Source organism: Ceratotherium simum, chromosome 23 (genome assembly GCF_057802395.1).
Source record: "Ceratotherium simum simum isolate JZ-2026a chromosome 23, ASM5780239v1, whole genome shotgun sequence".
NCBI lineage: Eukaryota > Metazoa > Chordata > Mammalia > Perissodactyla > Rhinocerotidae > Ceratotherium > Ceratotherium simum.
The window spans coordinates 39,135,573-39,162,710 of record NC_141922.1 but is presented as its reverse complement, the minus strand read 5'-3'; the positions used below and the strand labels follow the sequence as shown (position 1 = coordinate 39,162,710).

Genomic DNA, 27,138 nt, shown 5'->3' with positions numbered 1-27,138 from the left:
GAAACGTGTTTAAATGTTTGAAATGTATCAAGGTTTAGCTCTAGCATTCTTATCGTGCCTCTGAATATTCATTTTTTTTTTTCAGGAGCTGAATGAAACAGGGACTCTTTCTGGGCTATAGAAATGCTTATCGATTTCCAGTGTTTGGGAAGCAAAGCTTTTTTTCGTACTATTGGCCCCTAGGTATGCTTTCCGTATTAATGCAGCTGTTTAGGTAAAAAAAGAAAAACCTTAGAAACTGAAGTTTATTGTTTTGGTATTCTTTTGATTTAATCATCTTGCTGTAAGAACATAATATTGAGTGTATTTGAGGTTTATTAGTAAAGTAAGATGATGTAAAGATTTTTATACGTCTCTAACAATCGTGTTTATTAGTGGTATTGGCCAGCTGGCTCTTGTTGCCCCACCTATAGCTTCCTTTTAACCAGAGAGCATGCATTATTATAATAATTATATTGAACTTCTGAAGCTTGTTGCCTGGTGAGACTAGGAAGGTGATCAGAGGTTGAGATTTAAGACATCCTGGCTGTTAAGTAACAAGAGCTTATGGAAACAGGGTTAAACAAGGTGTAGAGGCCTTTTCCCTGAGTTAATGTAGAATTAGAGATTGGGCCAGAAAGACTGGAGAGGATAAATGGGTCATCTAAGACTCAGTATTGGAATAGGGCCCTAGCAAGCTCAGGTATAATTCAGGCATTTAATTGCTATCAAGTAGTCCCATCTAGCAGCTGGAAGCCAGCAGTGAGGCATTTGGAGAATTCCAATCTGGAAGTCAGCCTGGTTCATTCTTGGCATTAAGGAGAACCACTTTACACAGGAGGCTCCTGGAGAGTAGATGGCAGGTGTGAGGATCAGGATTCAGCCCAAGGAAGTAGGATCAAAGGAGCCTTTAGCTCTTGCTGAGGTATAGTGCAAGTCTTCTGCTTTAGAAAGGAGTAACTGGCTGGTTGCTAAGGAGGAGTATCATAGGGTTACCTCCTAGACCACCTGCTGTCCCTCTCTCCATTGGTGTGCTAGAGCTGGCTCACACTGATTTGCAAGAGCCAACTGTTAAATTTTTAGGAACTTTGAAAGACAGTTGTTAAACCACTGATAGTTTAAATCGGCCATAGTGAGAGTGTTTATGCCACAGATATTGGCAAATGCTATCAGTCAGCTCTCCTATTCTGAGAGTTAAATATTTACCAGCAACCACTGCCTCCCTTCCTCAAATGTATTCTCATTTACCAGTGCCTACAATATAATAGGTACTTCAGGAGCACTGGAGATGGGAGTGGTGCTGAGGTAGTTGATGTTATATGATTCAAGGACTCATGCCTGTAACCTGATACCTGTTTCAGGGTCTGCTTACCATTGGCCAAAACGAGGTACCAGATTGGGAGAATAAATCTTAATTCCAAACCCTTCTTTAAATTCTTTCGGCTGCAGTCACTTTAAAGGTGGGTGGCTTCAGTGGCCTCTACTAACAGGTATTGATACTAAGTTCAGCAAAGTTATCAGTTCATATCAAAGATGTGCATTTGAATTATAATCAGTTCCTAGATTGAAATAATAAAGTACTTTTCATTTAAAAAAATATATATGTAGACAAATGTGGAACCCAATTTTAGTAGATGAAGTGTAGAGTGAAGGTTATGGGCCAGATTCAGTATAGAGGATTACATGTGGGAGCAAAAATGATTACATACCTTCTAAGGAGCATCCTTTCCATGATATTCTTGTGGATGCCTTTTCTTACACAAAAAGCACCTACTTGGGGGGCCAGCCTGGTGGCACAAGCGGTTGGGTGCGCGCGCTCCGCTCCGGTGGCCCGGCGTTCACCGGTTCGGATCCCGGGCACGCACCAACACACCGCTTGTCGAGCCATGCTGTGGCGGCGTCCCATATAAAGTGGAGGAAGATGGGCATGGATGTTGGCCCAGGGCCAGTCTTCCTCAGCGAAAAGAGGAGGATTGGCAGATGTTAGCTCAGGGCCAATCTTCCTCACACACACACACACAAAAAAGCATCTACTTGGACATTTACACTTTCCAAATAAAGAGTTATCAATATAAATTATGTTTCCTAAAAATGAATTTAGTGATTTGGAGAATTTGGTCAGAAAGCAAGTAGTTAAAATATAATGTCTAAAAAGAAAATACAAATAGTATTTATTGAGTACTCTGTGCCAGGCATTGTCCTAACTGCTTTCTTTTTTTTTTTTTACATTTTATTTTATTTTATTTTTTTTAATTTTTTGTTTATTGCAGTAACATTGGTTTATAACATTGTAAAAATTTCAGGTGTACATCATTGTACTTCTATGTCCTAACTGCTTTCAATGCATTATCTCATTTAATTTTTATAACAACTCTATGGTAAATGTTATATTCTCATCTTACAGATGAGGAAACTAAAGTTTTGAGAAGTTAAGTAACTTGTCCAAGGTCACAGAGCTAGCAATAAAACAGAGCTAAACCTCAAAACCAAGATTTGTTGGACTCCTGAGTCTGGTCTCTCAACCTGCGTGGATCCCTGGAGAGAGAAAGATGTGAATCCGCAGTTCTCTCAGTCAGCCTCCATTGTCCCCCTCCAGACCATACAAGTGGTTCCCTTTCTGTTTTCACTGGTGAATTTCTATATGTTAAATGTGTCCATGATGTGACTACACAGTACAGCCTCTCTTGGTAGTATGACAAACCTGCATTCAATTTCTAACTCTCTCATTTACAAGATGTGTACCTATCTCATAGGGCAATTGTGAAATTGAAAAGAGATAATTCATGAAAGTATTTAGCATTGAGTCTAGCAAGTAGTAGGCCCTCATAAATGTTTGCTACTACTACTTTCGCTGTTATTTTTGTATAGTGGAAAAATTACTAAACTAGAAAGCAGAAAGCCTGGGATTTAATATTGACTCTGCTGTTAATTAGCAGAGTGATCTTAGCCAGGCAGTTTACTTCTTTGGGTTTCTGTTTCCGTATATGTAAAATGTGATGATTATAATAGATATCAACAAGATCCATTCCAGTTCTAAAGTCTTATCATTCTGTAATTTGGAATTCATCTCCTCACAGTCACCTTTCTAAAAATATTTAAACTATACTGCTTTGTCCTCAGGAAGTTGACATCTGTAAGCCACTACCCTATCAGATTAAAATTTATTTTGACTTGTTTTAAAGATGCAACTTTTCTTTTGATATTCTAGTAGAGCACTAATTAGTTTATTCACTGTTTTAAATACATAAATTTTATGAAATGTTAATGAAGGGGCTGGCCCCGTGGCTTAGCGGTTAAGTGTGCACGCTCCGCTACTGGCGGCCCCGGTTTGGATCCCGGGTGTGCACCGACGCACCGCTTCTCCAGCCATGCTGAGGCTGCGTCCTACAGACAGCAACTAGAAGGATGTGCAACTATGACATACAACTATCTACTGGGGTTTTGGGGGGAACAAAAAAAGGTGGAGGATCGGCAATAGATGTTAGCTCAGAGCCGGTCTTCCTTAGCAAAAAGAGGAGGATTAGCATGGATGTTAGCTCAGGGCTGATGTTCCTCACAAAAAAATACATAAATAAAAGTTAATGAAGTTATTTTTTAAAAACTGATCTGGGAAATTTCTCTTTTAAATTGGTCCACTCGAATGAACTATCCAAGTCCCATTACCAATTTAGTTATCCAGAAACACTTCATGTAGCACTTTTCCATCCTGAAGAAAGCACTGTTCCATAGCCAGGATTCTTTTGAAGCCCTGAAATAGTAACCAAGTGGGTGAGAAAAATATGAATGGCTGTAATGTTAACATTCCTGGGGAGGAGGAGCAATCAGGTGGACTTTGCCAGTTCCATTTCTGGATTCTAAAGTGATGGAGGAGTCATTCCAGTGTCTTAACTGGAGAGACAAAAAGGGGTATCACCATGAGGCTAACTTTCTAAGAAAGGTCAAGGAAAAGTTAAAGGCATCATAAGTTAAAAATGAAAGAAGTAGCATATTATGTCCTTCTGCAGCATTCATACTTTCTCTCTTGATATTAAAATTAATCCTTTTCTATATGGTAACTGAAGTGGCAACCAATCAATAGCAGTTTTAGCATATATGTGCATCTCAATGATTGCCCCATTTCAGACATGCCTGAGGTTGTTAGGGAGATAGTGGGTTTTCTTTTTTGAAAGGACAAAAACATTTGATTGTTAAAAAAATTTTAGCACAGGCGCCAGTCCAGTGGCATAGTAGTTAAGTTCACGTGCCCTGCTTCAGCAGCCCGCCCACCTGGGGTTCACGGGTTCGGATCCCTGGCGCAGACCTACACACCAATCATTAAACCATGTTGTGGCAGCAGCCCATATACAAAGTAGAGGAGGACTAGTACAGATGCTAGCACAGGGCCAATCTTCCTCACAAATAAAAAAAAAAAAATCTAGCACAACGTGACTTGTAATTGTTTACTGTTTTCTAGGCAAGTCATAAACCATTATTACATTTGCTCATGTTCCTTTATATAGAAATCATTTGGAAGAAAAAGTAAACAAAGGATTTTTGTTTCACTCTTTCAAAAGACATGTTTAGAGGATAATTTTCCAAAAAATCGTAATTCTTATTTAATATAAAATGAACATGTCAAAGATTTTATTAGACTCATTAATTAATAAAGGAATGAGGAAGAATGTTAGAAAACAATTCATACACAGGAGATCTCTAAGACCCTGGTTATCTCGGAGACCTTGATTTTCTAATTTATTAGGGACCTAAAAATGGTAGGAACCACCTGACCATTGACTTTATTCATTCATTGTTAAAGCATGGCTCTGGGTGAATCTAGAAACATGGAAATATTTTTAATATTAAATTATGAAGATTTGGTTTCATTTGACATATTCCGGAAACTGCAATGAAGACCCTGAAAGCAAATACTAGAAATCCTTTGAGCATTGTTGGAATATGGTATAATATCTCAAGGTGACTACTTTAAATTAATCAACATGGTTTTTAAAATCACACTTACCTTCCTGTCTTGTACAATCAACTTGAAATTATTTTAGAATGAACCTCTAATCCCTATTGTGCTTTCATTTGTTTTTTTTTTTGTGAGGAAGACCAGCCCTGAGCTAACATCCGATGCCAATCCTCCTCTTTTTGCTGAGGAAGACTGGCCCTGGGCTAACATCTGTGCCCATCTTCCTCTACTTCATATGGGACGCCGCCACAGCATGGCTTAACAAGCGGTGCGTCGGTGCGCACCCAGGATCCGAACCGGCAAACCTTGCGCTGCCGCAGCGGAGTGCGCGCACTTAACCGCTTGTGCTACCGGGCCGGCCCCTGTGCTTTCATTTTTACATTCAGACAGTCTTTGGGAATAGTCATTCATTCCGTTTGAACACTAGCTATTCATCAGACATGTTCAAGATGCTGAGGAACCAGTAATCTGACCCAGTTTCTGCCCTCAGGCACCTCTCTTCATTTAATAATTTTACTTATTGTGATTAATGATGAAAGCTTAGCAGAATATGGATCTTCATGACATGGAGGGCTGTGAAACACTTAAATGAGTTAAGTAAGAGCTGTAACTTCTACTTCCACAGAAGCAATTTAGAAAAGCTTAGTATCAGTTGTATGGAATGGTTTATGGAAAACTGGTTACAGAGGAGTGAAATAGGACTATTCTTCAAATTTATTTTTTTTATTAGTAGTAGATTGAGCTCTAGCTGCAGTTCAGAATAATTTTTATTATTCTATCTATTTTGACAATTTGCTTTTTGGCTATTCTTAACGTATTTTAGTGGTTGCTCTTGGCTTTCCAATATATATTCCTAATCTTTCAGAGTCTATTTAGCAGTAATATTTTATCACTTAAAGGAAAATGTAGAAGCCTTACAATCATATTGGTCCATTTAGCCTTCCCCATTTATGTTATAATTATCATATATATTATATCTACATAGATTGAAAAACCCTACCAGATAGGATTTTGATCTTTGTTTCAATAATCTTACATATTTTAGAGAATTGAAGAGGAAGAAACTAGTCTTTTATATTTTCCAAGTATCTACCATGTCCAGGGCTCTTCCTTCATTTCTAAAGTTCCAAGTTTTCCTCTGGGACATTTTTCTTCAGCATTAGCATTTCTTTTAGAACAGGCCTGCTGGCAATGAATTCTGTTAGTTTTCTGTCATCTGAAAGAATTTTTTTTTTTCCTCTCATTTCTGAAGGATATTTTTGCTGCATATAGAATTCTGAAGTGACATTTCTTTCAGCACTTTAGAGACATTGTTCCACTGTTTTCTGTCCTGTGTGGTTTCTGAAGACAAGTCCATGGAAATTCCAATCATTGTTTTCATATATATAATGTGTTGTTTTTCTCTGTCTGCTTTCAAGATTTTTTTCTTTATCTTGTTCTTTTCTCTAGGTCGATTATGATGTATCTGGGCTTGATTTCTTTGAATTTATCCTGTTTGAGGTTCTCTGAATTTCTTGACTGTGTAGATATATGTGTTGTTTTTAAACTAAATTTAGGAAATTTTTGGCTATTTCTTTTAATATTTTTATGCACCAATCTTTCTTATCTCCTTTTGGGATGCCAATGTTAAACTGTTTTGTATTGTCCCACAGATTTTTGAGACTCCATTTTTTTTTTCTTTTTTTCCTCTCTGTTCTTCACATAGGATAATTTCTGTTGAATTTTCCAGTTCTAAAATTTCCATTTGGTTTTTTTTTGTAGTTTTTATTCCTCTTCTGAGAACTTCTGTATTTCCATTCATTTTACGTGTGTTTACCTTTACCTTGTGAAACAGTTATAGCACCTGCTTAAAGTCTTAAATGCTTGTGTCACTGCCACCACAGCACAGCCACTGCACTATCTGTCATCCGTCCTCACGCCCCGCCCCCAAACACACACACACTAGGCCCACTCTTGGGGTAAAACAAGGAAAGAAAAAAGAAAAAGAAAATGGCAGCAGTTTCTACCCACACTCATGAAACCACAGGGGCGTTGTTTCCCAGACAGGGTTTCTGTGGGACTTTTGGCTTTTCTTGCCATCTTACCACCACTTAGGATTCACTCTCAAGTGAAAGTTTTAAGAGAAAAGAGGAAATACAAAACAAAACAAAATAGGAAACTCACCACTGTATGGGTCATAGTCACAGTTTTGACTCCCCTCCCTGGTCTGCATTGCTCTTGTTCACTTTTCAGAGTCCTCTGGTATTTGTTTTTTGTATTTTTTCTCGAGTTTTTAATTGTCAGCAACATGAGAGTTAGGCTGCAGTGAGCTGATTCTAGTTTTGGCTGGCACCAGAAATCCTGCAGTTTCAAAATAATAAAAATATTTTCTAGTCCGTTAGCCGAGACATGGTTTTCTGAGAAACTTAATACAAGATTTCCTCCAAAAGTGATACTTTAATTTCTTTACATCTGTGAGCACAGATCAGTTAAATATATTGTAATGAATAATTACTGCTCCCAGGGAGTTGTCAGCATTAACTTGATTCTGCCCATGTCACCATTAAGCAAAGAACATGCCCAAATACTCAAAGGGTGGTAATAGTGTTCTGTCTATGTGTTCCTTGGGGATATCCTTTCATATATTATAAAGTCAAGTTAGAAGAGGAAATGCTGTGAAACTCATTGTCCGTCATGTCAATCTGCCATCTCAGCACATGTGACTGATACATATACATATATATGTGTGTGTGTATTATATATGCCATTTATACGCATATATATTAAACAACTGGAATTCTATATGAGATGCTACCCAAAATAGATGATAAATGGAATCTATATTTATACCTATACTTACATCTATTTTAGAAACCTGAAGTGAAATAGATATGATGACACTTATAATTTTGAAAGTGTTATTAATATAGTATAATTTCCAATCTGATAATTTAGTGATCTTAAATTATGCCAAGTATACCCGTAAGTGTATATACAGAGCTTTGTTTTACTCCTTTAGTTTAAAAAATAGCAGATTATTTAAAGACTAAATTATCAACTTAAATTTTTTATGACTTAATATTAATAACCTATAAATGATTTTCCATCAAGTCCTGGTAGATAATAACATCTGTGAGTTAACAGGTTTCTTTTTAAAATATTAAAATAATGTGGCAATTGGCTTTTCTATGTCCTTCTCACCTGAGCAACCTCTAACAGGAATGAGATCATCTGCCAGCACCTTTATATGTAGCAGCTGTATTATTGGCAATTCTCATTTAAATAAAGATGTATGTAGTTGTTTTAACATAATCGTATTAGTTGTGTTTATAAATATTTAAAAATTGGTATTTGTTTTGTTTAAGGTAATGGAGTCCAGATTTGAAATTGCCTCATATCTTGACTATGCAGCCCGAAGCAGCCTCAAAAAGTCATTTTTCTTCTTGTTTGTCTGGCGTTTTTTGTTTGTTTTTGAAGAAATGACTGTGCCATCTGGTCAATTGTGAAGGAGTTGGACCATTCTGAGGGAATTTAATTAACCCTCATACTTTCTCAGTACACAGTTAGTGCGGTATCTTATTACTCATTAATGTGTGCTAGGAACTAACAAACCAGTTTGAAAACAATTGCTCTGTCTCTTGCAACTTCTTTACCTTATTGTAATTTTTTGAGCATCAGCTAGACTAAAATACAGAAATTGAAGTTGATTAGAATTTATCATTCTGAAAAAGCAGGTATCACTTCTCAGCCTTTTGGCTAAGATCAAGTGAAAAAGCAGGTAAGACACTTCTGTGTAGGACAGAAACATCCACGATATAATATCCCTAATATGGGACACTATGCATTTTAAAGTTTTATAAATGTTACAGATATGATTTAAGGTCCAATTAAGAGGCAAACATGGAATAGAGTTCAATAAGAACTCAAGATTTGGAATCCGTCCTGAGTTCTCATCCCAGCTCTACTACTTACAGCTGTGTCACCTTGGGCAAGTTATTTAATCTCGCTAAGCCTCAATTCCTTATCTATAATATGGGGATAATATGGGTAGCAATCTCCTGGGGTTGCTGTGAGAATTAAACTATGTATATGAAGTTCTTAGCTAAGTGTGTAGCACAGGGCTCAGTGAATATTAATATTGTTGCTTTTATCATCATTAATATCTTTAAGCTGATTTTAAAATAATGGTTGTAATCAGCGAAAAAAATTCACATCATTTCAATGCAATTATAGCTATTGTGTGGTTTGAAAAATTTCAGTTACAGGAATTGGCTTCTTTACCCTTTCATGAATAGGTCTACAGAAAATGTGCCAAAGACATTTGAGTAAACCAACAGTTGGAAAATCATAAACTGGCTTCTTACACCTCATAAATCATATCTGATTTCATTTAGTTATTGTGACTTTAAGAGAAGGATTGAATTACATGTCTCTTTAGAATTAAAGGTTTTGCTAATGTCCCTGGAAAGGCTTAGAATTAACCTGTGACTTTAATGTCATAATGATCACAACTTGAACATTTATCTGAAAATTTAGCTGCTGGGAACATTTCTTGCTGGCCAATAATGTGAAATTATTACTTTGACAGGAATCAGCAAGTAAGTAGATCTCTTAAATGAGAGGTACTCTAGTGCGTCGCTCAGGGAGAGTTGTGGTGAGAAGGTTAAATAAGAAGTGGCCCAGCCAGTGGGGGTAATTAATGTGTGGAGAAGGGTATTGGAATGGAAGTCAGAAACTTTGACTTTTAGTCTTGGCTGTAATGCCAAGGCTTTTTGATGCGAATAACTAAATTTCTTGGTGCTTTAGTTTCCTTATCTCTAAAATGGGTTTAATAATATCTAGTCTTTGTAGTTTCATGGTTTAATCTGAGCTCCAAATGAGATAACATTTATGAAATGCCTTGGAACTATGAAATATTATTCAGCTGTAAGTTGGGACTTCTGTAGTTATTAGTAGTAGAAGGGAGAGCTTAATAGACCTTCCTTTTTGGACATGAGGGAAAAATTAGTGCCCTGGCCCTTTTGACACTCATTTTAATCATCAACATTTATTTAAAATGAATGAAAAATGAAAGGAATCATCTAAAGCCACTGAGTTGGCTTTCAGTGTTACAGAACCCAGACTTTGCTCAGAGCAGAGAAGAGGCTTACAATTGGAATTAAGTTAATTTTCCTTAGATACATATATATCACTACATTTTTTTTACTGGACAGCAGTAAACCTGTGTTTACTTGTACTAAATTTTAATCAAATGTTGTCCTGTAAAACATCTGACATCCACATTAGAATTTAACATGAAAAGAACTAAATAGGAAAGAGATCAAGAACACGACAGAGCAGCATAGAAAATAAATGTAAAAGAATTCATTGAAATAATATTTCACATATTAACTACTGGTTAACATCATTAAGTAGACAGAATGTCCTTTCTTCTAGCGAAATATGGAAGACTTGTTCTAAAAGTAAGAGCCAATGGACACTGATGATAGCACATCCCAAAACCCGCTTTAATCCTTTCCTCTTCCTCTTCCTATGGACTCCGGGCTTGGGATGTCAAACTAGGAAATCTCCTCTTCCCCTTCCCATCACATCTTATGAGGTGCAGGGTACATAGCATGGGAAAAAATGCTTATGGAGTTGGCCAAATGCCTGAATATCAACAAGGAGATGTGGCCTTTACCTTTCATCCAGAGCAACTTACAATTGGTTTCTTGGTTAATTTTGCTTTCCTGACATTCAATTGTTACTGTATTTTATGGATCTATGTTCCTTCACGATTTAATTTTCAGGCATTGTAGGGGCCTCATGGACTACATTTGCTTCTGTGGCTACATTAAAAAAAAAAAAGAAAAAGAAAAGATAGCCAGTTAAACCAAGGATCATGAAAGAAATATAGAAAAATATAAGAAACCCTACAGGTAAGCCTGTAGCTTTGCCTTTTACATGTCCAGAGATCAGAAGGTGACTCTTCTGATAGTGACCTCTCATTGCGGGGAGGTATACTACCAGCCATTGAGCATAGCCAGAACCAAGCACAACCATGGCTTCCAAAAGAGGTCCCTTGGGAGCTTTAACAATATCAGTTTCATAGATAGTGGCAAATAGACCTAAGTACAATAAATCCTCCCAAAATGCTTTTCTTTAAATTTTATTCAGGCTGTATTAGGAAACACCTTTGTGTATTCTTGGCTGGGCATAGAAGGATTAAGCTAATGGGCCATCCAGGAACATCTTGTGTATGAAGTGAGAGAGAGGAAGGGGGAGTAGGAAGTGTCTAAGCCCTCACCTACTACCCTGATTCCTCTTTAGGTATTTTCTCCCTTTCTACTCTGGCTAGCTGTGAACTCTGGTTGATCTTCCTTAAAAGAGAAGGCTGTGTGAAATTGAAATCCTCTTACACTCACCATGTTTTCTTGTAAATTATTTTAAAGTGTCATTTCAATCTCTTCTTTATATAAAGGTTGATATACCCAAACACATTTGAAAAGGAGTCTCTCCTCTAACTTCAAGTTTTAAAAATGGAAAGGAGCCTACTTTGGCTTGCAGATTATTTACTTCCTTGATTCGTATGTAGGCCAAATATTTCTAAGGGGTGGGAAAGAAGGTAAGAATATAATTTTGATAATTATCAGAACTAAAGTGCAGGGAAGTTATCAGGTCTATAATTTCTCCTCAGCCAGAAGTATTTAATAGGGAAGTAAAATATGTTGACTAGTATTTCACACCTCAATAATTAACATTTTAAAAATTAAATATAAATAAGCTTAATAGTTTTTAAGATCAAAATTGGGTATAATTTTTACTAATAAGCAAAGCTTCTTATTTTTTACCTTTTATATTATATTCCTGTTATTTTAGATTGGCAATAAAAAATATTTTTTAATTAAAAAAAAACCCAGAAAATTAGGAAGAATAGACCCTTGAAAGATATACCACATACACCTACTCCTATTTTGGTTAGAGTCTGCGTTTAAGAAACAAATAGTGACTGTTTATTGAACTCATACTGTAACATGTCCCGTACAAACCACATTGCACGTATTATCTAATATAGTATTCTCAACAACCTCACTACTTAGTTTATTATCCCCACTTTGAAAACAAAGAAACTGGGACTTGGTGAAGTTAAAATTAAATTTACCCGGTTAAAGGAGTCAGAACTTATACCCAGATCTGTCTACCTCCAAAGTTTGTGTTCTTTTCATTACCCTGCATTTTCTCCTGTGTTATAAACTGGCATAAACTCTCCTGTAGAACAAAATGTGAGAAAGCTTCATGAAAGTAAATCCCGGGTCAGTGACAAACTATTTCACAAATCTCTTCTATGTGACAGTGTCATATCACCTGCCATTTGTCCCTCAAGAGTTCATCAAAAGTCACTTAAATGCTGTTTCATAAATATGACAGACCAATGTACCTCAGGCCAAAGAGAGCCAGTCTCCCTAAGCAGCCGTAGATGCCACTTTGGTTCTTTGGCAGCCTGGGATAGGCCTGGGCTCATTAGCTATGGCAGACTTGAGTATGCTTGTAACCCGTAATAACGGGTCGTTGAAGACTGCAAAAAAGTGAATAAAATATATAGTCTGCTATTTCTTTTAAAAGGACTAAACGATAGATCCTTCTGGACTTTCTAGAACCGATAAAATGGAGACAGAAGTAAATCTTGAGGCTGTTGCAGTGCTACATCATACAAGCATTTATTTTATGCTTCTGAGAAATTTGTGATGTTTGTATCATGTACTGGTATCACAAAGAAAACTCAGTGCAATATGACATCAAAGCAAAAAGCTACTGAAATTTAAATCAACAATTGTAGTTTAGGGAACACATTAATTTTAATTGTGTATCATCAGTAATGCTAACATTAGCATCAGTAGGATTTAAAATTAAAACACGATGTAATCTGAAAAGTTGTTGATAATGTTGAACAAGATTTTGTTCCCCAGCACTGTAAGCAGCATCAGGATCAGATTGATACAGCAAGAAGCTAATGCCAGGATTAAGATGGCAGACTATTTGCTTACTGAAGAAAACCTGGTTAAAATGAGGTACACCAAAACCCAATTAATCAAAAGTTTATTTTTCAGGGCTCATCCCCCAAATTTCAATTAGTAAGATTTTTTTTTCCAGTAACACCAGTTTACAAGAACTCTCTTTCATGGGAAAATTTAGTTTCCTTGGCATTGCTCCATATTTAAGTTAGCACTCATTTTCCACAGAAATGTAAAAGACAAGTGTATCATGAGAAAATTGAATCAAAAGGTCAAAAACATTATTGTGACTATAGTTACTTGTACCTTCCACAACAAAAACTTTGCCTGGAACTGCCAGGGAAAATAACTATTGAACTAACTCTTCTTTCTGACCTTCCTTAACCAACCTACTTGTAGAAGTATTCTTGAGCACAAAAGTCACCAAGAGAAAGCAGAAAGAGGCACGAATTATCAACTCCTTTGTAAACCTGTGGTTGATAAAAGTAACTGTTAGACAAGAGAGGGGAGAGTGAGGATGAAAGTGAGGTTGGTTTATTGGTTTACAGTCTCCTTCTCATCCTTTTTATAATAGATATTTAGCTTTCAAATAAACAGATTCTTATGGCACTAAGCTTTTTAAAATTCAAAGTTCTCTATTCATTTGGCAAAAGAAAGGAGGACTTTTTGTCCCCATGATGGGAAGCACTTAGAAGTATCTGATATAAAAGTAACTGGACTTCATTATATATTCAGTGTTATATCAGTCTTAAAATGAGAAAGTTATCACTGAAATCTGTGGGAAAAAGTCTTCTCATTGGGACCCCTTAGTAAAAATTCAACTTATTTATGAAAAAAGAAATACCCTGCCAGGTAGTAGAACGAAGCAAAATAGTAATAAAGCTTACAAAATCTGTAGCATTCAGCTGTTCCATATGAGCTTGGAAAACAAATTTTTGTGTGTGTTTGTGTGTGAGGAAGATTGGCCCTGGGCTAACATCCATGCCCATCTTCCTCTACTTTATATAGGACGCTGCCATAGCATGGCTTGATGAGTGGTGCGTAGGTCCGTGCCCGGGATCCGAACTCGCGAACCCCAGACTGCCAAAGCAGAGGGTGCAAACTTAACCACTACGCCACTGGGCAAGCCCCGGAAAACAAATTTTTTAAGTAGAGGATTGCAAAGAAAATAAACGAGTTCATTTTCAAAGTTTCATTTAGAGTTGGCCACACTGAATCATGTTATACTTTATATAATTTAAATGTTAAGCAAAGACATACTTAATTCTGTGAGTGTTTGCTAAGAGTTCAAAAATAATAATAATGAGCAGCCGTACAGATTCACTTTTATCAGACCTCCCAAGCAGTTAAGTGAAATGAGGGTTTTGTGAAGAAGAGCAAAGTAATCTACAAGCACAAAGAATGCAATCTGAATCAAGTCTCTACAAAAGCCAGTAATACCTGATCCATGTGGGAACAGACTTGAGATTTTCTGAATCTTGTCTTTGGGTATTCCTTGTGACATGATAGGATGAAGTATTTTCTTTCAGAGGCCGGTCAACCGAGAAGAAAAACAAATATTGTAACTTGGTCAGTACCAATGTCTTATTGAAGTGAATTCTAACTGACTTTGAACAAGATTTATGGCTATGAGCAGTTTGTTGTTCTGACCCATTTCCCACACTGTTACTCTTAGTAAGATATAACTTTCTCCTGTTTCTTAGGCTTAGGGACAAGAGCGTAAATGTGTTTGTTAACATCAGCAGGAGCTTATTCTTTTTGAGAACTTCCTGTACTCAAATAAATGTGAGTTTGAAGAAGAAAACCAGCAAGGTCTGAAGGAGCTTTCCATATGAAACAGTCATCTCTATTTGTTACTTCATTTATATTATATTTACAGGCTCCTTTAGTTTTAGTTTATCTGGTACTTTCCCAGCTATACTGATCCTGAGGAATGTGTAATATGAATTCTATTTTCTAGACCTGAAGATAGAATTAAGGAGAAGTTAAATTGAAGACAGTGCAGGAAGTCTAGAAGTTGTGCCCCTCATCTTCTAGCCATTGGAGCATAAGGGACTAAATAGTGACTTGCACACCTGAGCTATTTCTCTGGGATTCTTATATAACCTTTTTGCTACTACTGCTGCTTCATCTAACCACAGTGACTACAGGCATATCCAAAGTAGCAATTTTAGCAAACTGGAACAGTAGCCACCAGCCCTGTCATACATTGGCTATTCATCAACCATTCAACCTGTATTTTCCTGGATGTTCTTAATTTCAGTTATTTTGTTCTATCAGCCTTATAAATACAGCTGAACGTTTTAAACCAATTGTGTAATAATATTGAACCAATAATATCATTAAACCAGTAATATTTTCTTGGGAAATAGTCACTGAAATTTTGGCTTCCTTGGATAGATTTCCTAGACTTTTACATCTCTTTAATTCCTAATTCCTCTTTGGCTTCCTGCTGTTGCCAGTTTGTTTATTTTATCTCGGTTAAGTCATGTCCGTCTGTAATTGCCCCAGTGCAGATTCTAGGTGGGATGCCAGATGGCCAGGCCCTCTAACTTCTACTGAAAGAGAGGCAAGCTGCACAAAACCTATCTCCCCTACTTGGAAAACTCTCATTCACTTTGTCAGAATTTGCTTCTCACCCAGTCTGTACTTTGATGAAGCTAGGAAATCAAATATCCTTTGAAGTGCTTTTGTTCTCTCCCTTTATTTTAATTTTTGTAAATGCTTGGTATGTAGTCCTATTTTTTTTTCAGATCTGAATATATTATAGGTCTATATATCAGTATATGCATAGGACCATCCTAAAGATGGTCATCCTCCAGTCTTAAAAAAAAAATATGTATGTATATATGTATGTATGTATGCAGATAGATATTTTACATTTGAATTTATTAAACCTAGTGTCCTATTTCTTTGTTATATTCACTTAACAAGACATTTTGAAGTTCTATATCAGTACATCAAATTTACTCCCTTTTAGCAGCAGCGTAGTATTCTATGCAGTATTCACAGTATAGTTATAATTTATTTTACCATTTCTCTATAGGTGGATATTTAGTTTTATTTTTCCCAGATTTTTAATATTTCAAGTGATGCTGCAATCAACTTCTTTGGGCATTTATCTATGTATTCTTAAGTATTTCTTTAAGATGGAGCCCTACAGATGGCCTTTCTGGTTACAAGATCATAGATATTTAGAATTTTGGTAGACACTTGTTTTCAACCTTCTCTCCCACCCATGCAAAAATACTGTATTTACACTCTTATCCACCATGCATGGGAGGACCTGTTTCTCTTCCTTCTTCCCCACCCAAGATATTACCAATCTTTTTAATTTATGCTAATCTGATGACTGAAAACTTATTTCTTATTTTAATTTGTATATGCTTGATTAATAGGCAGAGCAGATTTTTCCTATTTTTCGTGAAACAATGTTCTCCAGAAGGATTAAACAGCTTATGGTGAAAACAAAATCTTAAAAATGCTTCAAGAAACTATAGGAAAATATATAATCAGCTAGGGATAAATCCATAAAATAAAAGTTAATAGATTTTGACCACATCTATAAAAAAAGTATGCATGCAAAAAGCATCAAAATATAGTTAAAAGACATTAAAAATGAGTAAATAGGGGGCCGGCCCAGTGGCATAGCGGTTAAGTTCCTGCGCTCCGCTTCGGCAGCCTGGGGTTCGCAAGTTCGGATTCCAGGTGCGGACCTATGCACACCGCTTATCAAGCCATGCTGTGGCAGCGTCCCATATAAAGTAGAGGAAGATGGGCACGGATGTTAGCCCAGGGCTAATCTTCCTCAGCAAAAAAGAGGAGGATTTGCAACAGATGTTAGCTCAGGGCTAATCTTCCTCCAAAAAAAAAAAGTAAATATTTTGTAGAAGAATCCTAAATGGCCAGTAAATGAAAAGATACTAAACCTGCTTTGTTTTTTACTGTTAACAATATAAAATGGCTATCTTATTATGTCGATACATATAAATCTTCTTGATTCTTTTCATCTGTTGATGGACATCTAGGTTGTTTTCTACTTTTTCCTCTGATAAACAGTTCTACAATGAATGTGTGTGTGTGTGTGTGTGTGTGTGTTACACAAGCATTATCAATTTTTTAGTCTCAGCTTGATAGGTGAAAATTCTACTTATTTTAAAAGGTTTTTCTCTTTGATTATTGCTGAGATTTAGTATCTCTTAATGTTATATTTTTAAATGTTTATATGCCATTTGTTTTTCTTCATTTATTAATTGCTTCTTTTTTAATTAATTTTCTTCATTTATTAATTGCTAATTCTATCCTCTACCCATTTTTCTATTAGTATCTGTATTGATTATATGAACTCTTTATATATTAATGATATCCCTTTTCTGTCATACAAGTTTGAATATATGATTCCTATAACTTGTTTTACTTATCGTCCTAAGTAATACTTGTCAGTTTTTTACACAAGTTAATATTTCTACATCAATTTAATTCGTCTCTGTTGTTTATTTAGTTACATCACTTATATCTGTTTTCTCTGTTAGATTGCTGTTCTCTCTCTAGATTGTACATATTCTCTTCAAAATGAAGAATTATGTCTCCTCATATAGGTCTCACACAGTACCATTTACTTGATAATAACAGCTTGTTGATGATGGCTACATAGGTGAGACCCTAAAAATAGACACTAAGGTCCTGGCAGGTTACGTAGCTCCTACAAACTGATTATAGATCCTACCAGCAACAGACTTTTGCCATCCTTTCACCAGACTTGACCATTGTATTTGAAAGAGAGAATAGTATAGTGTTACTATATAATGGATCTACTATGCATATTCTCACTGCTTTAAATTCACTGATCATATAAAAGGAGAAGAATGCACTAGCCTAGTGTTTGATCTTTACCACATAGATCTAACGTCACTATCAATTGCTTTCAGTATTTTCTTTGAAATCACATAAAGGTTCATATGTGCCAAATTTCATAAGGATTGCATGATAAGGTCAAGAAATACAAATTCCAAAGCAAAATTTATATACCCAGTTCACATATGACAGTAATACTGTATAACCATATGTTGAATATAATACACTATATGTAAATGCTATTCTTGAAAGCAATCCAATCAATAAAACCTAAAATAAATAACACTTTAATAACATATTTCAAATCGACTGAAAATGGAATAGATGGACTCCATGGCAAGAACATCCCTATAAAATTGACATTCAGAGGCCATTAAAACACAGAGAGAAAAACAATCTTGAAACTAAAGGAAATTGTGAATATTTAGAAGTTTTAAAAAAGCCTACTATTTTATATGCCAAGATACAGCAGTCGTTTTTATTTAAAGAGCTATTTCAATAAAAACTGTGGATTGCCAATCATTAAAAAGCAAATTCCGTTTGCCATCGCCAATAGCTAAAATATACTTTTTTAAAAATATACAGTATTAACCAGAAAAAAGTACACAGTATTTAATATAAAAAGTCAAAACAGAAAAAAGTCAAGTTTTAGCCATGATTGGGACTATTAAAAGATTGACCAATTTTTATCATTAAAAGTTATGGGAAAGCTACTGAAGTTCACTTCAAAAGCCTAGCGGTAAAAAGTGATTGTAATGTCAGTAAAACTCTGAAACAGATCAAATAACCGCTAAGTAGTACTAATCCACTGCATCTTTGAACATGTATATGCCTTTTTTAAAGCTGAAGAGGTTGCTCTTTTTTTCTTTAATTTGTTTCCAACATTCCATTAAAAAAAAAAATCCGACTATTCAACTGTTAACAGTCAGCAGCTCAGAGTACAGAAACTTTACCTTCACTCAAAGATGTTATGAGTTAAGAGTTGAAATGTCTTTTCCTTTTTGGCCTGGTTCTGGAAAACATGGTTTCATCATTCCACCTTGTACAGAGAGAGGTTCTCTTTCCACACAAGTACTTGTGTACAGTATGTGTACAAACAAATGGATCAATGAAGGTCACATACAATAATTTAATCATTTTTTCCTCTTTTTTATCAGCTGAAACTCTTACACCAAAATGAGATGTTTGTGATGTAATTGACGTTTTTAATTTCAATTTTGTCACTTCAGATCCTGGGAAGACTCTGCCTGAAGCCCTTGATTACTGCACAGTTTGGCTGCAGACAGTACCTGGAGAAATAGACAGCAAAAGTGGTATTCCACCTTCCCTTGTGATGCTACAAATTAAAGATTTTCTTAATGGACCAGGTAAGAGAGTCATAATTCAGATGCATATACATTGGTTTTTCATGTGAGTATATTAACGTGTACATAGAGTCTGTTAGTAATCTTGACATTCCTCGCCAAAAACAAATAGTTCATTTTTTTTCCAGAAGTGTACTCTTCTCAGGCTGCCCACTCCAGAGATCAAAAGGCAAATATTAATATACATTAAAAATTACCTTTAGTCTTACAGAAAGTAGTTATCAATTAAAGATAATTGACTGGAAGCAAAAGACCCAAGATTTTATTTTACCTTTCGTACTCATTAGCTGGGTGATCTTAGATGGTTGATCTAATCTCCTGTGGATTCAATCTCCTTATCTGTAAATGAAGAGAATAAAATGGATGGGTAGGTGGGTGGATGGATGGTTGGATGGGATGGATGGATGCATGGGTGATACATGATATACGTATGATAGATAGTATCCATAGATAGATTTGGTTAGATAGATAAATATTTATTTCAAATGCCTATTACCAAAGTGCTTGAGACATCAACACTCAGTTTTAGATAGATAAATACAGATATCAAAATGTATTGAGTGCTAATTATGTTCCAGGTACTAAGTGCTTTACATACTCATGTAGATCCAAAGAGTAGGCCTATAATTATCCCTATTTTATGAATGAGGAAGCTAAGATTTAGAAAAGTGAAGTAAATTGCCCAAGGTCATAGTGGCAGAGGAACCATTCAAACCTAGGTCTTTATGACTCAAAGACCTAGATCACTTTGTACTACGCTAATTTTAGCATAACGAAAGGTTTTTCCTCTCTTCTCCTTGTCGTCTTTCTCCTCTTTCTTTTTCCTGCTCTATTTCTTTTTCCTTCATCTCCTGTTGTCCTCCTCTGCTTTTTTATTCTTTCCTCACCTCAGTGAGATCTTAGCTATTTATTTAATAGAAATTACTACATTTCAGTTTTTCTTTTGTTATTTTATACTTATAGTGCTTCAGAATATATTAGTCATCGAAAGAATACTAGTGTCTTCATTGAGAATTTAAAACAATAATGTTACACAGTCTTAAGATCTCTAACAATACTTTGCAAGGCATGAATTTTGATGAGTAAAAAATATTCCTACGTGGACCTGGTAAAGTTTGTGTGCCTTAGCCTGCCAGTGCACTTATGATCCATAACTACAGATGGAGAAGGCAGTCCATCATCATGTCTGGAGTAAACAGAGCCTGAAACCACCTACACTGGCCCTTTCAATGGGGCCCAGATCTTCTTAGGCATGTTTCTCCAATGCTGGGATTTAAAAGGTATAAGAGTATGAACCATTTTTAATCATTACAAGTATCCAGCCATGGTTTTAAAGACTCAAAAGAAAGCTAGAAGCTGATGATGAAGGCTAAGGGAGTCATTCAAGTTGGAAGAAGCCTTTGGGATGAGGTAATGGATGGATTGAGAGGAGTAGGAGTCCCGTTACGTGGTTAGTGAGTGTGAAGTACTATATTTCATTGAATCCAAGCCGCTATCTATTGTAGGAAAAAACATTTTATGTACCACTAAGAAAAAATTAAAAAATAGCTGCTGTTTAAACTATGATACAGTGCTTTCTTATTACATCAGTCGCAGGACACTTCCTGGCTTCAGAGTTGTTCACATATAAAAGACTGAACGTGTTAGAATGGATGAAATAGGGTAAGAACATACGGTTAGTTCATGGAGAAGTGACAGGGAAACTTGGGTTTACCTCTTATTTCTCTTTTTTAGTTTCAGATTTCTTTTGTTTTTTGGCAGTCTTTCACTGACTCTGGCTAGAAAGTTCTCTTCTAGTTTACATTTGATTTATTTGTTTTTAAAAGGATGCGATCTGCAAATCAATGGTAAATTGTGTACCATATTTTCATGGCAACCAAATAAATTGAATTTTAAGAGAAATGTCCAGGGATGAGAGAAAGATTAGATGTTTATAATTCTAGCATTTAATGTGACTATGTAATAGAAATGTGATTTTTTAAATAGTTGTACTTTTGCATTTCTTATACTTTTTTAAATTGGAAATTACATGTATGTCATTTCTAATTTTATGTTCATTCAATAATAGTGATAACCTACCTGGAGATTCAAACTTTTAAATAAATGAATTGAAATAGTTATCTTACAGCAGTGCTTCTCAAACTTGAGTGTACATTTGAAGCATCTCTTGGGAGGTTGTTAAAATGCAAATATGATTTAATAGTTCTAGAAAGTAGGGATGAAATTCTACATTTCTAACAAGCTCCCAGGTGAAGCGGGTGCTGTTGGTCTGGGGACTAAACTTTTTGTACCAGAGTTTTATATGACTCATACATATATATATGTGATTTTTGTAACACCATTAGTTAACGTTATTGAGGGCCAAACTGTAGATGTTATTGGGCACAAACTTGAGCTTTATAATATTGCCCAATCCCATTCCCTTCCCTTGAAAAATAAAAAGACTTTTTTAGTATTGCAAATAATGCTTCTAATTTTTATGCAGTATTACAATTAAGAATCTTTTGCAACTGTGTTTTTTTTTTTTTTTTTTTTACCTTTTTTTGTGTGTGCGTGTGTGTGGAAGATTAGCCCTGAGCTGACATCTATTGCCAATCCTCCTCTTTTTGGTTAGGAAGACTGGCCCTGGGCTAACATCCGTAGCCATCTTGCTCCACTTTATATGGGACGCCACCACAGCATGGTTTGACAAGCGGAGCTTCGGTGTGCATCCGGGATCCGAACCCCAGGCCGCTGCAGCAGAGCACACGCACTTAACTGCTATGCCACTAGGCTGGTCCCTCTACCATTAGTTTTTTAATCTGTATGCACATGTTAAGTATCATTCCCAAAGAGTGTTTTATGCTACATCTCTAAAATAGTATATTTTCATTTATTCCTTTTTTGCTTTTGAATTAAGATTGCAGGAGCAGTAAAAGTTGCAACCCTGAAGAGTAGAGGAAATACTGATTATAACTACCTAACCTTAAATTTTGTTCATAAAGTTGCAAACTTAACAGCTTTTGAATTCAGCCTTTTAGATTTATTTTTAAGGGATTATTTTATCTAAACAAGGTGATACAAATGCTGCTCTTTAGCATTTGTTTTTGGAAAAATAATTCAAATTTCTTGAGTATACCCTCATTTCATCTGTTCACTTAATAGTACCATAGAGCAAATGGTAGGTCCCAATTTCTACATCAAAAACCCCTTCAGAGCTCTCTCAACCTCCACCCCCTTCAGAGGCAACAATGTACCCATTAGCAAGGTCAGTGGCTTGGAGAAACCTGGAAAACAGCAGCTACCAGAAACCACTAGAATAATATCTCCAGCAGGTGATAGATTAGTTGGAACAAATTGGAACCATTGCAGTTCAGCAATCCTGGTTTCTTTCAAGCTGTTTTTAAAATGTCGTCATTTTAATACACAATCTAAGCCCCACGGAACAGTCCACAGCAGGTTAATTTGAATCATATGATGTGTCACTGCCCTCAACTGACATGAGCTCTGTTCCATGTGTGAAGCCATAATAAATCCATTCCCAACCGAGGAAAATTCCCCGTGAGAAGATGAACTAATCCAGGCCTCACACTGGCATGCTAGCCCTCCATAATTGAAAGCAGGGCCACCTGTTCCCAGCACAGCCTATAGAGAAAAAATTAGCATTAGATCAAATACTTCATATATTGAAAAATCATTCATACTTCTTGCAAATTCAAATTCAGCTATGAACTGCTTGGTATGACATCATACGGAAACATAGGAATGTGCCCACTTGATCCCAGTTTAAAAGTTTTCTTAACCATAGGATTTCTTAACTTTGAAATGAGAATTTTTTTTTTAATTTAATGAGAGCTGACACGTGAGAAGAAGAACTGGGAAGGGTGCAGATTTTTCTAATTAACTCAGGGTCATTTGCAAAAACATTTGAGCTCCCTGGTATTTTTTTCATTGTTCCTTTGCAGACATATTTTTGAACACTGTCACTGTAGCCATGAAATGACTTTTAAATGACAACAAAGAAAAAAATATTCCAAATTGGGAGAACATTCCCACATCGTTTATGTTTTATTATAAATTAATTAGCATACCACAATCTTCATATAATTTAAATAACATGGTTATATCAAACACAAATTTATGACTGCAATTTCACATTTCTTTTATTTTAGTATACTTGGTGTCTCTAGTTGAAACATAGCCACTGATATTTTTTTCTCTTAATAAAATCATTTCTTTAGTCTTTCCTTGTTTAACCTGTTCATTAATTTACCTATGTAGTTTTCAGTTTTTCTAATTTAATTCTAGCTTCGGATTGTTTTCATTTCTGGTTTTGATTTTTGTTTTAAAAATTTATTTGACTTTTAATTGGTTGTAATCCTGTTTTGAATACTATTTTCTTCTTGTATTTTATGAACTAACTTACTGTTTTGTAAGTTGGAATGATTTTAATTTTTACTTTTAAAAAATTCCCAAACATCCTAGAATATCCCATTTCCACAAGCGTCTTTGATTTGAATGAAAATACATACTTAAATAAACTATTACTTTAAAAAACTCAGATACAGTAACACACCATTCAAATAGGTTTATTAATTTGAATATAAAGTAGAAATTTTAAGTTGTTTACCTCCAGATATGTGTATTTTTGAAAAGTTTTTACTTTTCTTGGTGAGCTCCGCTATCATGTTGTTATTACTGAATTCTTTATTCAGTGGGGATTAATTCAGACATATCTTGAAGGTGATTGGTTCAGGGGAATTAAGATACCTGAAAAAGATGACCCAAATACCCTCCTGACATTTTCTGGAGTGGAAAATGAAGAATAAGTAATACAATTTTTAAATGCAAGAAGATTCAAAGTGAATGAAAGCATCTTAAGAAGCTAATTATAATGAATGTATTTATCTCAATGTTGCCCCAATAGTTAACCTTTTGCCTCTTTTCTTTTCAGAAATAAGGCCAAGGCCCATACCCTAATCACAGAGTCCTGTCTCTATCTTAATTCAATTTTATAGCCATACTAGCAGGCTATCTTCTACATTTAAGAAATGTAAACTAGTTAATAAAACTGTAAGAACCTTGACTTTTACATTTCCTGAGTTTTATAGGTTCCAATTTGCAGCATCAGCGTTACATTATCGTAGTTTATTTTCCCCATGCTTTATCAAAATGAATCAGTAAACTTGATGTCAGGATGTCAAATAAGGAATGGACCAAGAATTAAAATACAGGAAAACCTTTCATTATTTCAACCTTACTTTTTCAACGATAACTTATAATTTTGGAAGAAATGAGAAAAATGAGTGATTTTTAACTAACTTATTTTTTAATAAACTTTTTTCTTTTATTCAGGTAACAACCTGATTTTGATACCAAATTTGTCACTATAGAATCAGTAAGCCTTATTAATTACTTTCTAGCAATATAGAAGGAAGGGACTTTAAATCTTCTTTGAAGGTCTGGCTGACAGTGGTGCCTCCAGGGGCCTACACTTGGCTAAGTAATAGGACCCAAAAGTCACAGAAGCTGGTTTGTGGGGGTGGCCAGATGGTAAGAGGCCAGCAGAAGGTCTCCTGCAGGGAAGTCAGTGGTGTGACAGTTATTTAGATTCTCTATTTCTTCATGTGATCTAATTCTGTCAGAATTCTTTCCTCTGCACAAAAGAATGAAGGTAATTGGGGGATATCTTTCTAGGAACATGGAGCAGGCTAAGGTAGAAGAGAAAAAGAACGTTATCTGGCTTCTCCTAAGTCTAACTTTCCAACTTTGTGCTTGCATACGGCTCTTCTTCCCCTAACTCTCTAGCCCTTTGCCTTCCCAAGGACACAGGGTTGAGCCTTCTGTTCAATCTCTGTACAGACAGTAACCTCAGCTATCCCTTTATGCTAACAGCTCCCAAATGTCTAGCTCTAGTTTTGGCTTATTATCCACCTCCAGGACCATTTCTCCATCTGCCTATTAGATATGTTTAGTTATTTAAAATTCAACACTCTCACCCAAATTGGCAATGAAGTGAAACTCTTGCTATTTGCAGACGACATGATTTTATATATAGAAAACCCTAAAGAATCCATCAGAAGAGTATTAGTACTAATCAACAACTGCAGCAAAGTTGCAGGGTACAAAATCAACTTACAAAAATCAGTTGCATTTCTATACTCTAAGAATGAACTAACAGAAAGAGAACTCAAGAATATAATGCCATTTACAATTGCAACAAAAAGGATAAAATATGTAGGGATAAATTTAACCAAGGAGTTGAAAGACCCATACAATGAAAACTATAAGACATTATTGAAAGAAATTGATGATGACATAAAGAAATGGAAAGATATTCCATGCACATGAATTGGAAGAGTAAACATAGTTAAAATGTCCATACTACCTAAAGCAATCTGCAGATTCAGTGCAGTCCCAATGACATTCTTCACGGAAATAGAACAAAGAATACTAAAATTCATATGGGGCAACAAAAGACCCCGAATACCTAAAGCAATGCTGAGAAAAATGAACAACGCTGGAGGCATCACAATCCCTGACTCCAAAATATGCTACAAAGCTATAATAATCAAAACAGCATGGTACTGGTACAAAAACAGACATACCGATCCATGGAACAGAATTGAAAGCCCAGAAATAAAACCACACATCTACAGACAGCTAATCTTCGACAAAGGAGCTAAGAACATACAATGGAGAAAGGAAAGTCTCTTCAATAAATCGTGTTGGGAAAACCGGACAACCACATGCAAAAGAATGAAAGTAGACCATTATCTTTCGCCATACACAAAAATTAACTCAAGATGGATTAAAGACTTTAAGGGAAGATGTGAAACCATAAAACTAGAAGAAAATATAGGCAGTATGCTCTTTGACATTGGTCTTAGAAGGATCTTTTCTAATACCATGTTTACTCAGGCAATGGAAACAAAAGAAAAAAATAAACAAATGGAACTTCATCAGACTGAAGAGCTTCTGCAAGGCAAAGTAAACCAGGAACAAAATGAAAAGACAACCCACCAACTGGGAGAAAATATTTGCAAATCATATATCCAACAAGGGGTTAATCTCCAAAACATATAAAGAACTCACACAACTCAACAACTGAAAAAACAAACAACCCAATCAAAAAATGGGCAGAGGATATGAACAGACACTTCTCCAAAAAAGATATACAGATGGGCAATAGGCAGGTGAAAAAATGCTCAACATCACTAATGATCAGGGAAATGCAAATCAAAACTACATTGAGATATTACCCTACACCCGTTAGAATGGCAATAATCACCAAGAGAAAAAAATAACAAATGCTGTAGAGGACGTGGAGAAAAGGGAACCCTCATACACTGCTGGTGGGAATGCAAACTGGTGTGGCCACTATGGAAAATAGTATGGAGATTTCTCAAAAAATTAAAAATAGAAATACATACGACCCAGCTATCCCACAACTGGGTATTTATCCAAAGAACTTGAAATCAACAATTCAAAGAGACTTACGCACCCTTATGTTCATTGCAGCATTATTTACAATAGCCAAGATGTGGAAGCAACCCAAGTGCCTATCAACTGATGAATGGATAAAGAAGATGTGGTAGATATATACAATGGAATACTACTCAGCCATAAAAAAAGACAAAATCATCCCATTTGCAACAACATGGATGGACCTTGAGGGTATTATGTTAAGAGAAATAAGCCAGACAGAGAAAGACAAACACCATATGATTCCACTCGTATGTGGAAGATAAAGACATGGACAAGAGAACAGATTAGTGGTTACCAGAGGGAAAGGGGTTTGAGGAGTGGGCATAAGGAGTCAAGGGGTACATATATATGGTGACAGACAAATAATAATATACAATTGAAATTACACAAAGTTATAAACTATTACCACCTCAATAAAAAAAAATTCAACAAGCTCACATTAAGTTAAACCATTTTTCTCCCACGTCCTTATTCACCCCATTTATTTACATGTTCTAGTGATAGCAACATTATTACAACCATGTCCTCTCACAATTTTACTATCACCTTTGAT

General features: G+C 35.6%; 1 protein-coding gene across 8 annotated transcripts in view; it reads left to right on the top strand.

Annotated features, from left to right (window-relative positions):
• Nucleotides 1-27,138, top strand: part of VPS13B (vacuolar protein sorting 13 homolog B) — a 741,189-nt gene that overhangs the window by 530,586 nt on the left and 183,465 nt on the right. For all 8 annotated transcript variants that reach the window (XM_087447588.1, XM_087447586.1, XM_087447584.1 and 5 more), the window contains one exon: nt 18,984-19,121. In XM_087447588.1, the coding sequence (XP_087303714.1) occupies nt 18,984-19,121 (138 nt within the window). The remainder of the gene's footprint in view (nt 1-18,983; nt 19,122-27,138) is intronic.